A 15,687-nucleotide genomic window follows, 5' to 3' on the forward strand; every position below is an offset into this window, starting at 1 on the left:
TCAAACCAGCTACAGGTATCTGCTAAAAAAATCTGATGGTGTATTCCCAGTATTACACTACCTCCTTCAGATGTTCCCTGCCTAAAGGTAGCCATACACTGTACAATGTTTTTGACCAATTAGACATTCAATTAGACAAAAACATCTAATTGATCTTAAATTGAAGTCGTTTTAAGTAATTACAATCATAATTATGATTAAAAGCAAATTGTATAGTGTTTGGCCAGCTTAACGCTTCTTGGGGGTGGGGTGGGGGCACATCTTTGTGTAGCTTGCTCTATGTATAGAATGATTATAGTCATGGCAAGTTCTGAATGTCCAACTATTATCTAATGTTTGTAGGTAACTTTAGGTACTCATACTTCATAACAGCATATAAGAGGCTCAGGTCTGTATTAATCATTTCCTCCGAACATGAGTAGCACATGGATGTGACACACATCTATACATTAATGCTATAGAGCATGGTGACGTAGTGGTTAGCGCTCTTGCCTTGCAATGCTGTATCTCTGGTTCGAATCCCAGCCAGGTCAACATCTGCAAGGAGTTTGTATGTTCTCCCCGTGTCTGCGTGTGTTTCCTGCGGGCACTCCGATTTCCTCCCACACCCCAAAAACATATACATAAGTTAATTGGCTTCCCCCTAAAATTAGCCCTAGACTACGATACATACATAGACCATATGACTATAGTAGGGAATAGATTGTGAGCTCCTCTGAGGTACAGTTAGTGACAAGACAATATACTCTGTACAGCGCTGCGGAAGATGTCGGCACTATATAAAAACTGAATAATAATAGGGTCATCAAATATTGAATACTATGAGCAGATTGTGTAGGTAAACCCTCAGGGTCGATTCACACTTATATTACTAACACTTATATTATAAGTATATAATATATTACCTTTAATAATAATACCTTTTTTTGTATATCGCTTATCTCCGGTTGGACCCAAAGCACTTGTGAGGCAGCCACTAGAGCGCACTCAGTAGGCAGTAGCAGTGTTAAGGAGACTTGCCCAAGAAACTCCTTACTGAAATAGGTGCTGACTTGCTGAACAGGCAGAGCCAAGTTTTGAACCCTGGTCTCCTGTGTCAGAGGCAGAGCCCTTAACCATTACTCAATCCAGCCACACTTCATTGCACTAGCACGAAATTGCCGGCAAAACGCTCAAACGCGAGCGCTTTTGAAAGCGCTAGTGCAATGAAACCCTATGAGCCCGTTCTTACTTGGGCGATTTGTGCTAATCGCCGCGAATCGCCCAAAAACGCTAAAAGAAAACGCGTAGCCTGCACCATTTTCAGGCGATTTCCCGACAATCGTGTTTCAGTGCTATATAAGCACTAAACGCGATCGCAAAAAAATCTTCAAGTGTGAATGGTGATTATTTTCCCGTTAATCGCGCAAAATCGCCATAGCAAAACGCTAGCAAAAGCGCTAGCGTTTTGCGATTAGCAAGTGTGAATGGGCCCTTATACTACATGGAGGAAATTGGTCAGGGATTGGCCAATCATAATTGAAAGTTTGTACCAGACTTAACTTTGCAAAATCCCGTTATTGATCAGAAAAAGATCGGACATGTCGCAAATAATGATCTGATCCCCTCAATAGGACGGGAAATGCATCGTGTGTACTTAGCATTAGCCATGTAAGAAACAACAACTAGCATCTTATTGATATCATTTACATACATACTTGTTGAGCAGTATCATTAAGGTGTTGAATTATTACAACTGGTGCAAAACAAATTTGCCCACAGCAACCAAACTTCCCACAGTAACCAATCAGACTTCAGTTAGACAATGTATTTAGTATTTATTTCCTGCAAAATAATATTTCTATAGCATATATAGCATAGAGGTATTACACATTGCTTTTCAGAGAATCTTAAGCAATTCCCATCACCCCCTGACCCTCCAAGGAATTTACAGTTTTCAGGTGCATACACACATCCAATTTTAATTGTCCATTCAATGACCAAATTTACCACCTCCATGTAGTATGACGGCCAACAGACATTGAATACTATGAATAGATTATGTAGATTGTGTAGGTAAGCTCTCATACTACATGGACGTGGCAAAATTGGATGTGTGTATGCAGCATTAAAGGACACCCGAAGCAAAAATAAACGAATGAAATAAATGATTGTATCCATCTTCCTTCTCCTAAAAATGACTTTTTAAGATATTCCATAGCTTTATTTTCTGTTTAAATCTACTTTTTAAGTTCTAACTGTTTTTTCATTGAAGTATGCCAGAGCTAAAATCTATGAACTATTGATCCTTTTTATCTCTTTCCTGCTCTCAGAAGCCATTTTCTGCTAGGAATGTGTTTTATAGTAGGGATTTCTTATCAGTGAGGGTCACACTGTAGTCACTTCCTGTCTGAGTCAGGACTCAGTCAGCCACTTACATGCCTGATATTTTCAATCTTTCAGGCAGAAAAAGAAAAAAAAGGAACACAGCATAGTTATTAGTGTGCTTGGCACTGTACATACCCATGTCTATCTCATCATGTCACATGTCACCTCGGGAATCCTTTAAGCTATGCCCACGCATTTGATTTTCCATACCCAGGATGAGTGTTTGAGGAAAACTAATGTGTGTGTAGGTGTCCCCTGAGATCGCTATCAAGGCTGTTAGGGCGGCTAGGGCCCATTCACACCTAAGCAATTACGAGGCAATTCCTGGTAATCCCTAAAGAGCTAGCATTTTCCGATTAGCGCCAGTCCCAAACGAGTTACCTGCAGCAGTTTTGGGACGATTCTGTAGCGATCACGGTACAGTGCTTATAAAGCACTGACAGCGATCGCTCTGAAATAGCGACAGTGTCCTGTGATTTTTACCACGCAATAGCGGTAAAATCACTTGCACAAAACAGTTCGCGATTTTAAGTGTGAATGGGCCCTAAAATCATCCCTTTCGTTTGATCGCTTACAGCTTATGGCTAATGTTTCAGGGACTTCTTTTCTCACTTAAGGTGGCCATATAGATCAGGTGACTTGGTGGCCGATCGACCATCCGATTTGATTATTATAATTGGAATTGGATGAAAATCGGTGGTGCCAAGTTCATGCCTGACCAATCAGGCCGAAATTGGTTGCATTAATCGTCTGGACATGCTGCAAGATGCTAGGCCGACTTGCTCGATTAGGTGCGTGACGGTAACAGCAAGCGATATCGGGACGAGTGACAAATGCGCCAAAAGTCCCGGGGCTGTTCTCGCAATTTAAATGTCCTGTAATGTGTTTTTATACATTACCTGTACTGTGTCGCAGTACCGTCTGTCTTACGCTGCTTTTCAATTAGCAGCATACACGCTGCCGGTGCATAGCATGCCGGCACGTGACGTCACACACACGCCACACCGCCAGCGTGTATGCAGCTAATTGAAGAGAGGCAGAAGACGGACGAGCACCGTGACACAGGACAGGTAACGTATAAACGCACATTACAGCACATTTATACATTACACACATACATACTTAAAAAGCGGCAAGGCGGCAGATACGGTGGGCTTGGCCAATTCCCGAAAGATTTCATGCCGAAATTGATCCTGAATCGGCCTGTGGTGTATGGGCAACTGACAGATCTCTCTCTCTAAACAGATTTGATTAGAGAGAGATTTGTCTCTTGGTCAAATCTGCCTATTCATCAGTAGATGTATGGCTACCTTAACTCATCCTCTTCCCCTCCACAGTACAGAATCAATGATCATATCAGGTAACAATAAACAGCGAACTTAGCTTTAAGGCCCATACACACGTCGGATTTCCACGAACGACGGGTCGTTTGAACGTCCCGTCGATCCATCGTTTGCCTGCTAAATCGGGCGTGTGTACAACCCGTCGTTCGCGGAAATCCGACGTGTGTATGGACCTTTATGTTTAAAAGAAAATCTAGGGTGAGTCTGCTTCTTGTAGTCACATTAATATGGGCACCAGCAGTTATCTAGAGCACAGCTAATGCCAGGGTCCAGAGAGTTACTGCCTGTTGGCACAAAGGGTTCATTTGAATGGAAACACTTAGCTATTATGTAGGTGGAGTTCTGGCTGATGAGTTTTCAACCTCTAGGGTTAGGGGTCTGCATAGAAATGTTAGTTTTTCTGTTAGGGTTAGGAAGTGTTCTGTTAACACTGTGGAGGATGTTAAGGTTAGGCAGTAGTAAGAGGTAAACAGAAAATAGGTATGGTTAATGTTAGGCATAAAAAGTAGATTACATTCAGGAAATCGATTTTGGGATAGCTAAACGACAGAGAAGAAAAGGCAAAAGAACTAGAAAGCTGAATTACCACACCCATGCCAAAATGAACACCACTGAGATAGAATGTACCCATTTTAGGGCCAGTTTGGTGAAAACCTTGTTGTTCTATCAGTATGGTTTGGCGATTCAGGAGTAAAATGAGAACACCTAGAGGAAACTCATAAATCATGGCAAGAACATACAGGTTCCATCCAGACAGTGGCCTTGGCTGTGGTCAAATAATACAAGAATTCTGATTGGTTGCTCTGGACAACTGCTTCTACTTTTGTCTCAGTTTTGTTTTAAAACCTCCCCACCGTGCATTGCATTACAGAAACCGGCACTTCTGTGGAGGTCATCCTTCATTCAGGTCTTGGAACATCCAAACGTAAATTAAGGTATCTTTAATTAGGAAAGATGTAAAAAAAAAATAAAAAATCACCATTTGAAGCAACCTGATTTTTCAATGTCTTTATCAGTTTCCTTACTTAATTTGAATACATGTATAAGGGTTGGAACCCTGTAGAGTATTTTTTTGAGAGTTTAGGGATCGCTTTCAATCGCTAGCGATTTCCCTAAATGCTCTCTGCCAATGTAAATGGATGGGAAGGATTCCACTAGAGCGATTGCAATTAGGCAAATCGCAATCGCAGGACATGCAGCATTTTGGGAGCGTTTCCATTCTAATAAATTGTATTGGAACAGGGAAATCGCCTCCAAATCGTTTGCAAAACGCTATCACAACAATTCGCTAGTGATTGCGATAGTGCTTTGCGCTTTGTAGTGTGTCCCACGCCTAACAGTCCAATACCATCTGCTAAATTTAGATTGAACAGAAATTAAAATATCTTGTAACATAAAATGTATATAAAAACGGATTGAAAAAGTAGATTGTAATACCTGACCAGCTTTACAATCTACTGGTACTTAGCACCAATGGGAAATTTCCCTTCACATTCAATTACTGTTTTTGAATAACTAATGAATTAGTTATTTTTCGGGCCTTGCACCATTTACAGACCTATACATATAAGAGAATGTTAAGACACGCAGGTACAATCGGACTATCCCTATAGAAAACTCTCTATTGATCACCTAATAACTACTTGTATATTACTGGATGTCCTGATTGTACAGTCTCAAACCTCTCAAGTACCTATGTGCCCCGCTATTTATTTTGTATTATGTACAGTGCTACGGAAGATGTTGGTGCTATATGAATAAAAAATAATAATAAAAACAGGAAGGTGGGACATTAATAGACACTACTGTCAACTTACGCAGCAATGAAGTAGTAGCTAAACTGCCCGATTTTTCCTGACTGTCCCTGATTGGCAGTACCAGATTGTATATTAACCTATAGACCTGACTTTTCCACCTGATACAGCTTAAAATACTCTGACTAGGTGACTTTCCACTCTCATTCTGAGTACTTTTCTGTGCAGTTCATACCACTACTAAACCTACCACACTGTACTTTGAACTGGCTGGCATAAACTACAACCTAGTAAACTACACTTGTGTTTTTAGAAGGAAAGCCAAGCCAACATGAGGAGATTTTTCAGGCCCCTTGCAGGTAGTGTTTCCAGTTAAGACTCAGGATCAGAACCCAGAGCTGCAAGACTAGGGGGTAGCAACATAGCCATGGACTAATCAATGTGTTGAAAAATCTGTGTACTGTAATGAGAAATCTTCTCTAGTTAACCTACACGCTGCCCAGCTCTCCACTCTCCAGTCTTTTGATATTTCTGTTGTCCATAAATGTATGAAAATCACCTGATGTGTATTTGGCTCTATCTATAGCGACAATCTGAATCTATGGATGAACCAGATGGATGACTGCTCTTAGGGTCAACAATTGTTCAAAAAGATGAAAGAACCAGTCCCAATCGCCATGGATGCCCTCAGAGATAAGCAGAGCTTTCAATGTTTGCTGTGTGTCTGCTCAGCGCTCCTCTTTCTCCATAGACATGAACATGAATGCTAGGCTGTGCTGAGCGTCCGTATTCATGTTGGTTCACCAGAAGAAAGCTCAGTGAGTGCTTAGACTGGGCTCACATATCGGCCACCCTCTCATCATTATGGGCAACTTCTATGAAATTTACATTGCTTTACATTTTATTTGTAATATTAAATATATTATTACTTCTAAATCTGAATCCCTGGAAACCGTTAGATAGAAAGACTCATAACTAAATATATGCTCATATATCAAAACTAGATACCAAGCTATAGGAACAGACAGGTGCAAATGCTCAAATGCGATATATATATATATATATATATATATATATATATATATATATATATATATATATATATATATATAACAGTTATAATGTGCAGAGAAGACATTATCACATGTACGACTGCCTTTTGTAAATATCAGAACCTAATTCAGCCTTCACATACACACAACATGTATTTACAACAAATAGTGCGTACAGTATATGCATGTTGCCATATTGATGTATGCTGCAATTAAGAAGACATATCATGTAGCCATAGCTTCATGGGGGTGTGGGGGGACACGAAAATATCATTACACAACAGGGCTTATATTCTAAAGATAGTCAGAGTGTAGTTTACAAACAGTTCATCAGAACAGCATAGCTGCTCTTGTTTTACATACTCAATTACTTAAATAAAAAAATATGAAAATAAACTCTCATTAACTGGAATGGGTGTTTGATGTGACTACATAGGCAATATGATAAATATTTGCATATATATATATATATATATATATATATATATATATATATATATATATACACACACACACACACACACATACACAATGACAAACACATACTCGCACATATACAGTATATAGACATGCGTGCTCACACATTCATAGATATATGACTATACAATGGCAAGGAAGATGAATAACTACCATATGGTTGTGTTACTGTGTCGGCACACTTGATAATTTAGGTGCATGGACAGCAAGCTTAACTCTCCTGTGTTCAAGTAGCTTGGTGCTTGTGGTTTCCCCTCAGGGCAAACATCCACTGAAAGGGTCAATAAAGTGTGTGTCCCCCTCAAAAGAAAGAGCACAATAAAAAGCACCCTCTAGGTCACAGGTCACCTCATCACTGATTGAGATATTCTCAACTTTCTTTTACTTGTCAGCGAAACTTACCCCACACACAAGAAACAACTAAAGAACGTGAACCAGCTTTAGAGTGTTTACGAGTGAAAGGGTGCATGAGGAGGAGGCCATGTCAGTTGTAGAACGGAACTGCAAGTGTGAGGAATTTGTGTTTGATGCAAATTTTTTTTACAATATCTATAGCTTATAAATGGTCATAAAATGCCTTTGACTGTGACATCATCAGGCTTTAAAAACAAACTGATGCAGACCTAAAATCCTCTCAGATGGAAGTCAGGCATATCTGCCTAAAAAACAATGTACATAAGATCGATTTAAAATATGCATCACTGCAACATTTAACTATAATATTCAAGCTAATAGTGCAATGATTGTGATGGTTGGTCTGATAATAGGTCCATTTGCACTGCTCTATAGGCAGATCTTTGTATTGTCAGACCAATATTAGGAAAATATAAATATAGTTTTGCTATTTTAAGAAAAAAAAAACACTTTTCTATTTAGTTTCCATTGCCGAAATACGTTGTAGTTTTTAACATGAATGATCTGTTTCAGAAATATATAGTGTACACGTTTCAGAGATAGGACGAGGAGCAGAGGAAGTGCTTTTAGCATAAGTAGGCGACGTCATGGATACTTTCACTAATCCAACACATTCAGAGTCCTGCTATACCTGAAGAGAGACGTATGCAATCCTGCCAAAATAACTGGACATAGTTCTTAATAAATTACATTTTTCTTGCATTATCATACTTTTAACAATAAGACAACTTGTAAACCAGAGTAAGGTGTAGTTTTGAGGAAGCTTATGAGTTATCTGAATGATGTGGATTTTTAAGCTCCATCACATTGTCTCGGTTTCATTTGAGGAGATATCTAAAAATAAAAGCACTAATAATCACATTTATTGAAGGACTTATTTTTGCTGTTATTCCTTTTACTTGAAAGAAGTTGTAGGAAATATGTCAATCTTCCTTCTTGAAGCTTATCTCGTGGTGGACTAATACCTCTTCTCTGTCTGTCTCTTTCTCTTTCTGGCTCTCTTTCTTCCTTATAGACTGACCCAAAGACAGTGAATGAACATTAACCAAGAGAGTAAAGTGTCTACATTCTGTCAGGAAGTCCTGATTTCTTTGTAGGACAAAGTTTCTTCAACAAAGTCATTCCACTCCCTTTCTCTTTCCACCCAAGGCCCTGTTTACTTCAATACGTCCCTTCGAAGTTCAAGTGTACATGTGATTAGACTGAATTGATTGACACTAACAATGAAAATGTCTAATTTGTCCCTAGTTTGCCTTTAATTATTCCATGACCACAGTTTGTTTACAGATGAACAAGGCATATATACATTAGACTTTTGATTTCCATATTTCTGAGTCACACTGATTGCCAAAATGTATGTTTTGATCCTGATATGACTAATATGAGTATATGTGGATGGCCTACACCATATTAAGTAGTATTGTACGTTAGATACATGATGCAGAGGAGTGACCATAGTAATTTAATGTAATATATGAAGTAAACACATATCTTGCATTAGTCCAATTAATGGAATAGTTACTTTAAGTAACCAATTGACATAAAGCCATTTGAAAGATAGTAAACAACAACATAACTTGTGTACAAACGGCGGAGGCATTACTATGTTATCTTTTTATTTTGACCGTTACATTTATTTGTGGGTTGCAAATTGCGTCTTAAGCATGAAAAGGCTCAATAATCTCATGATCATACACCATAACTACACACATGCAATGTAAGGTAGTGCTAAAGGGGCCTGCATCTGTCCTGATACTTGTGCAGTGAGTTATCGCGACAATCTATCGATATAAATTATGGCATACCAGCTCGACCTAACATATATTAATGCTAATTATGCAGACGGGTGATCGGAGATGGAACTCGTGCTTGAATTTACGCATTTATCTATTTTTCATACTCCTATTTCTGATAGATACATTCATTTTACATTCTCTTCCTGATAGCTGTTTGGATGTACTAAGCTTAGACATATTTTCAATAAATAAAAAGTCATATCGAGCTGTGTACACTAGGAACACTGTTTAGATCACAGCGGTCACCTTATATATGCTACAGCTCTTTAGAGGTCTTACAGAAGGTTAAATGACAGAGAATACATTTTACATTGAAATGAGTGTTTACTTTCACAGAGAAGGTCTTCACACATCTGGATAAATTTACCTCCCTTGAAGGAGAGACTTTGGAGCTTAAACTGAGTGTCACAAAACACCACTGTCTTCAGCTATAGTTTTTCCTCCCCTTTTTAACTTGAAAGTAAGTGTAGTATTATATGGTGTCAAAGAAAAAAATTAAAAAAAGTAATACAAACAACACAAAGAGGACCACTGCTTAGGCCTCTAAAACAGTAAAGGTAATTTATCCATACTGGTTACAAGTCGACAACTTCACAGACCCTTAACAACATATTCTCACTTGATGGTCTAATTAAATTATGTCCTTTTTTCTGTCAAGGAACAAGAGGACATATGCCTGAGCTAATGAATTATCTCATTGAGACAATGTCGATTGTGTACACAGCCACATAAACAGGTAACAAAAATCAGCAATTTGCTTTGGAGCAGGCCAATAAACTACTGAAAGGGGATATGTTTTAAAAAAGTTTGCTGACACCTATGAAAGAACAAGAGAATCACCATAAACCTTTGCAGATTTCTATAGGAGTCTCTGTGACTAGGAGGGTATTTGAAACGTACTGCATTCACCAAAGGCACATCAAAGCCTGGAACTGCATTGGGATAAGCTTTGCGTCCATCAAATAAAAAAAAAAAAAAAAGGAAAAAAAAAAAACAAGTTCCCAGGCATACCAGCTACAAATAGAGGCTCTCATGCAGTCCAAAAAATAAGATCACTGATCTTTCTACAACTCCTGCCTTATCCTTGAGGAAGACATGCTTTGCCAACATCAGGACTAACAAACATACAGTAAACTAGGCTTAGGCACAGTTTAAGATGCAACGGTTTAAGACAAGAGAGAGACTCACCTTTCAACTTTAAGTGTGTTCTTGCTGGATGTGCAGCATGAATTTTGATTGGTTTTGATGGGACATGGTATTACTAGTGGGGCTGATTTTTATAGGGGTGGAGTTTTTTTTCCTGCAAAACTCTAAAATAAAGAATGTGAACTCTTTCCTGGGGCTGATTGGGGGGAAGGATGTGAAAAGACTGCAGTTATAAAGCACTGCTTGAAGCAGTCTCTCAATGCGTCTCTGAACTTGATCAGATTTTATGTTTCCTGCAGAGAGACAGCGACAATCCTGTGAAAGTGGCTCAATAGACAGACTTTTGGGCTCAGCAAATCTCAGGATATTACAATTACGGCCATCTTTCTCTCTCCCCTTTATTCTCCATCTTACTCCCTATAGTTCTTTGCAAATGCTTTCCCATACAGAAAAAGGACGGAATTTATAGAGCTGTCTAAAGCTTATAATCATTGCTAGACAAATGCAGAATTTTTTTTAAACCTTTTCTCTGTGTCTTAGTGCAGGCTATATGATGAAAGTACTGTGTGATCATATGCATTTTCCTCATAAAACTGCTCTCTGAAGTTTTAAAATCCTAACTCAAAAAAACAAACACAACAGGGATTCTCCCTAATACAGTCCCTCTCTTCTTTTGTCTGCATCAGGCAGTTTAACTCTTTACTCTTTTTTGTCACCAAGGGGGAAGAAAAAAAAAAAAGATTAGTAATACTGGAGTCCCCAGCAGTCAAATGAAACCAAATGTCTGTCTGTATATTAAAAAAGAGAGATTACATTTTGCAAGCATGTCAATTATATTAATTCAGCAACAATATGAAAAGAAAGAGAGATCTAGATTTATATGTATTCCCCCACACTATGCCAGTCCTGCCTGAGTTTTTATTTCAGCAGTAAACACAAGCTAAACGCAAAAGGCAGCTAAAGCATAAGCTGGGATAAAGAGAAAACAAAATCGTAAACAACCCCACGATACAACGATAAGATATTTATCCCTTTCTCTGTGTGCAGCTAAAGTTCCCTGTTATTTTTCGTGAATGGTTTCAGAGTGTCTTAAACAGGGTCACTTAAAAGATAACGGTTTAAAAGACTGATCATGGGTCTGTGATGTTTAGGAAAGTGGTTAGAGGCATCCTTAAATTAGGGATCTTACAGACAAATATTTGGATTCCTCTTCTGCCATTAACACATGCAGTGCTAGATAAGGCTGTCACATATGTCTCTGCCATCTATATCTATTACTTGCAGCACCAGAAGGGTTAAGCTTACCTGCAAATACTAAACGTGAGCAGACCAATCAGGGTACAGATATTAGTGAAGCTGCCATATTCAATGCTAAACTCTGTCAATCAAGAGTTCACAGGCAAATGGGTGCCTGGGGCTGGGCTCGTATGACACTCCCCCAGCTGAGTTTCTATTGGTGCAATTCAGACTGCCTCCTGAGTTGGTTTATGTGTGAGGAGTGAGTGATTGACTTTATCAGTCCAAGGACATTACTCTGTTGGAGAGGGTGAACTGTTTTCTGGATTTCTACAAGCAAAAGGAAAAAAAGCTAAACTTATTTTTTTTTGTTATCTGAGCTTCTGCATGAACTACATCCTGAGCTGATTATAGAAAACGCCTGCCCTGCAAAGGCTTATTCATTACAATGCTTCTAGATGGAGGACCTCAGTTTCCCACCCTGGGAGTTGGTGGGTATGGGACATCTCGCCATCATGAAATGTCCAACCGAGATGCTGGCATGGGGCTTAATCCATTTGCTGAACCTTCACATGCTGCAGCTTTTAAGCTCAGTCCAGCCAGTCATGACCTCTCCTCAAGCCAGAGCTCAGCTTTTACCCCACAGGCGTCTGGATATGCCAATGCGCTTGGGCACCACGCTGGGCAAGTGCCATCTTACGGAGGAGCTGCTTTTAACTCCACTAGAGATTTTCTTTTCCGAAATCGGAATTCTGGAATTGGAGATGCCACCTCACCAGGTGGTCAGCATGGACTTTTTGCTAGCCATGGCCCCCCTGCAATTACCGAACCCCCAGGACACCTGATCTTCCCTGCGCTCCACGAACAAAGCTCCAGCCACAGTTCTCCCAATGGACATGTGGTCAATGGACAAATGCATTTAGGTCTTAGGGGAGACATTTTTGGACGTCCAGATCCATACAGAGCTGTGCCCAGTCCCCGAACAGATCACTACGCTGCTGCCCAGTTCCACAACTACAACCACATGAATATGGGCATGAATGTAGCAGCTCACCATGGCCCAGGGGCATTTTTTAGATATATGAGGCAACCTATCAAACAAGAATTATCATGCAAGTGGCTAGAGGAATCACCAATGAACCGACCGCAGAAATCCTGTGACAGGACATTTAGCAGCATGCATGAGCTTGTAACACATATGACAATGGAACATGTTGGGGGACCAGAACAAACTAATCACATTTGCTATTGGGAGGAATGTCCTCGGGGAGGAAAATCTTTTAAAGCAAAGTACAAACTGGTTAATCACATAAGGGTTCACACTGGCGAAAAACCTTTTCCATGCCCCTTCCCTGGATGTGGAAAAATTTTTGCACGATCAGAAAATCTGAAGATTCACAAAAGGACCCATACAGGTGAGATATTGCATCTATACAATATTTACTTATTATTACTACTGTTATTTAATTATAAAATACTGCATTTTCATTTTAGACCATGGCAAGAAACAAAACTGACTTGATTAGTTTAAGACAATACTATTAGTAGTTTTTCTGTTCATTGTTGTCTTGCCACAAATACAACAATGAACAAGAATTAGCTGAGTGATGATTCACTTCCAAGCAGTTTGGTCCTTTGCATACTGTTAAGTAAACTATAGAAATGCTAATTAAATCTCATTTTCACTAACTTCCGCTCTTTTTTTACTCTTGATTGGCACTTCTCCTAATTAAAGCAGTGATACTTTTGTCAAAGTATTTTTATTTGGAATCCTGTGTTTAATTAAACTCTTTGCAAGCAAAGTGAGTTTAGCAAGGGCAGGATTGCATTTAATTTCTGCCCTTGTAGAACTTGTCTGGAGAGAGAAAAAAAATGCCTGTCTTGATTCCTTGAACTGAGTTAATTTCCTAATACACAATGTGGAAAAAGTAAAATCTCCAAGTTCATTGTTGTTGTAATCTTCTCCTTAAACTACCATTATTTGCAGACTAAAATAATTAAATTCAGTTTATCTGAAAGGTTCTACTGGATTTGCATAGGTGTTCCTTTGTGTATTTTATTAAATGTCACCTTGGCTAGCTAAATATTTCAATGTGATATGCAGATAACGTATGGGAATATTTAGCAAGGAAATTGTCTAGTCTGGGCCAGCAATGTGAGTTTCATTAAGGGGAATCCAAAGGGGCAAAACTGTAAAATGTATGCCAGCAAAAAACAGAATGATATACAGTCTGGAACTACAGCCTCACAACATTCTGTTGTATGTATATTTTCCCATCAGGTGAGAAGCCGTTCAAGTGTGAGTTTGAAGGATGCGATCGACGGTTTGCAAACAGCAGTGACAGGAAGAAACATATGCACGTGCATACATCAGACAAGCCATACATCTGCAAAGTGTGTGATAAGTCCTACACACATCCCAGCTCCCTAAGGAAACACATGAAGGTAATTATTATTGTCACTATTATCATTATCCTTACTACTACTAAGACTAGTTTTTGCTGCTATTATTAGCTTATGAAAAGTAACTGTTGAAATAGAACCAAAATATTGAACACTGAATTTGGATTGTAAAATAATACCTTCTGATTTATAGAAAAAAAAAACTTTTTGCATGTGTAGAATCACGTGAAGACTGTTATTTTATTATATAAATGTATATTTAACAACTTGAAACCAAAGTTTAAATGAGATAAGCTCTTATAATGAATGACAGCATTCGTCATAGTCATTTTTTTTAATATAGGCAGCTGTAAATGGCACTGAAAATATATTAATTTTTTTTGCTCTACATTACATCTATTTGTGTAATTAATTTTATGTGATTCATAACATTTTGTCACATTTAGAGGAATTACAGTGTAATTTTTTTTTTGTATTTAGGTTCATGAATCTCAAGGGTCTGATTCATCACCAGCTGCCAGTTCAGGTTATGAATCTGCTACCCCACCAACTATGGTATCTGCCAGTAGCGAGGAGCCTTCTAAAACTACTTCAGCAGTAATTCAGACTAACAGCAACACTCACAATCCAGGATTACTTCCACCTAACTTTAATGAGTGGTATGTCTAAAACAAAAAACTGAAAAACATTCAAAAGTACTGTCACCCTCAAGAAAAGGACCAAATAAAACTCAGAGACTGAGGTGGTTGTTCTGCCAAAATGGAAATGGAGATTATCACACAAAAATAAAGTATAGGGCTTTGTTTTGTAAACTGAGTTTACCCTGGGAGTTCTTTTTTTTTCTTTTTTTCTAAAGAAGGAGGCTATGGACTAATTAAATCCTATTTTCAGGATCTTAAAACATATTTTGGCATTTACATTCCCTATCTCTTACATTTCCTTTCTTTTTAACAATATTACTTTTTATTTTGCTAAACAGATTATAGAAGGTTCTTAAATGGTGTATAAACAGGTAAAAAAAATCTTTACACCTCTGCGGTGATTGTTAAACTCTCACATTCTTAAAACAGTGCCAAAGTCTTGTTCTGTCTTGAACTCTCTCAAAGCATTACACTTGTGAATGTATTCCTTGTCTAATAGGGTCAAAGCTGTTGGGTATATTTTCAGGATGGGGGTGTGTGTTCATTCACAGATTGTGACCGTTTAGTATACAGTTGCCTTTTGTAAGAACTTTTGTAAATATATCCATGATGCCATATTTATCATTTGTAATTTAAGTATTGATACAAGTGCCGGGAACTGAACAATATTTATGAAAAAAATTTTCTAACAAAACTCTGTATAGCTTTTGGTTATAACTGCTTTAGCATTAAAAAATTATTGTTTTGGAAAAAAAAAGAAGACTTACACTGTTTTAGCAATTTATTTCATTTTTTTAAAGAACGATTCAATAGTTTCCTGTAGTTTTTCAGGCACCTCAGACATTCATCTAAGAGATGTCAACTAACTAATATTTATTTTAAGTTATGAGTATAGTAAAAAATAGGCATCACCACATTCAAATATTTTTAATCAATTCAGTTGAGTACCATGACATCTTTATTGAAAGCATCAGAACAAATCAGGACAGGCTGCCATTCTCTATGGGTCTAAAAAGTTCAGCTGAATCTTTAAAAAAAAAAAAATCTGTATATCACTT

The 15,687-nt window shown here is 38.2% G+C and overlaps 1 protein-coding gene across 1 annotated transcript; it reads left to right on the forward strand.

Annotated features, from left to right (window-relative positions):
- The first annotated feature begins 11,853 nt into the window (after positions 1-11,853).
- On the forward strand, positions 11,854-15,346 carry ZIC3 (Zic family member 3). The gene is made up of 3 exons (XM_068249581.1): positions 11,854-13,000; positions 13,867-14,030; positions 14,469-15,346. The coding sequence occupies exons 1-3, from the start codon at positions 12,034-12,036 to the stop codon at positions 14,655-14,657; spliced, it is 1,320 nt and encodes a 439-aa protein (XP_068105682.1). The 5' UTR covers positions 11,854-12,033; the 3' UTR covers positions 14,658-15,346.
- Positions 15,347-15,687: the final 341 nt, after the last annotated feature.

This window comes from Hyperolius riggenbachi, chromosome 8, assembly GCF_040937935.1.
Source record: "Hyperolius riggenbachi isolate aHypRig1 chromosome 8, aHypRig1.pri, whole genome shotgun sequence".
Taxonomy (NCBI): Eukaryota; Metazoa; Chordata; class Amphibia; order Anura; family Hyperoliidae; genus Hyperolius; species Hyperolius riggenbachi.

Bases quoted from the DNA above. Each gene is read 5' to 3' on its own strand.
- ZIC3 (XM_068249581.1), top strand. From the start codon at position 12,034: ATGCTTCTAGATGGAGGACCTCAGTTTCCCACCCTGGGAGTTGGTGGG. The intron at 13,001-13,866 runs GTGAGATATTGC...TTTTCCCATCAG, and splicing joins TCACAAAAGGACCCATACAG to GTGAGAAGCCGTTCAAGTGT. The intron at 14,031-14,468 runs GTAATTATTATT...TTTTGTATTTAG, and splicing joins CCCTAAGGAAACACATGAAG to GTTCATGAATCTCAAGGGTC.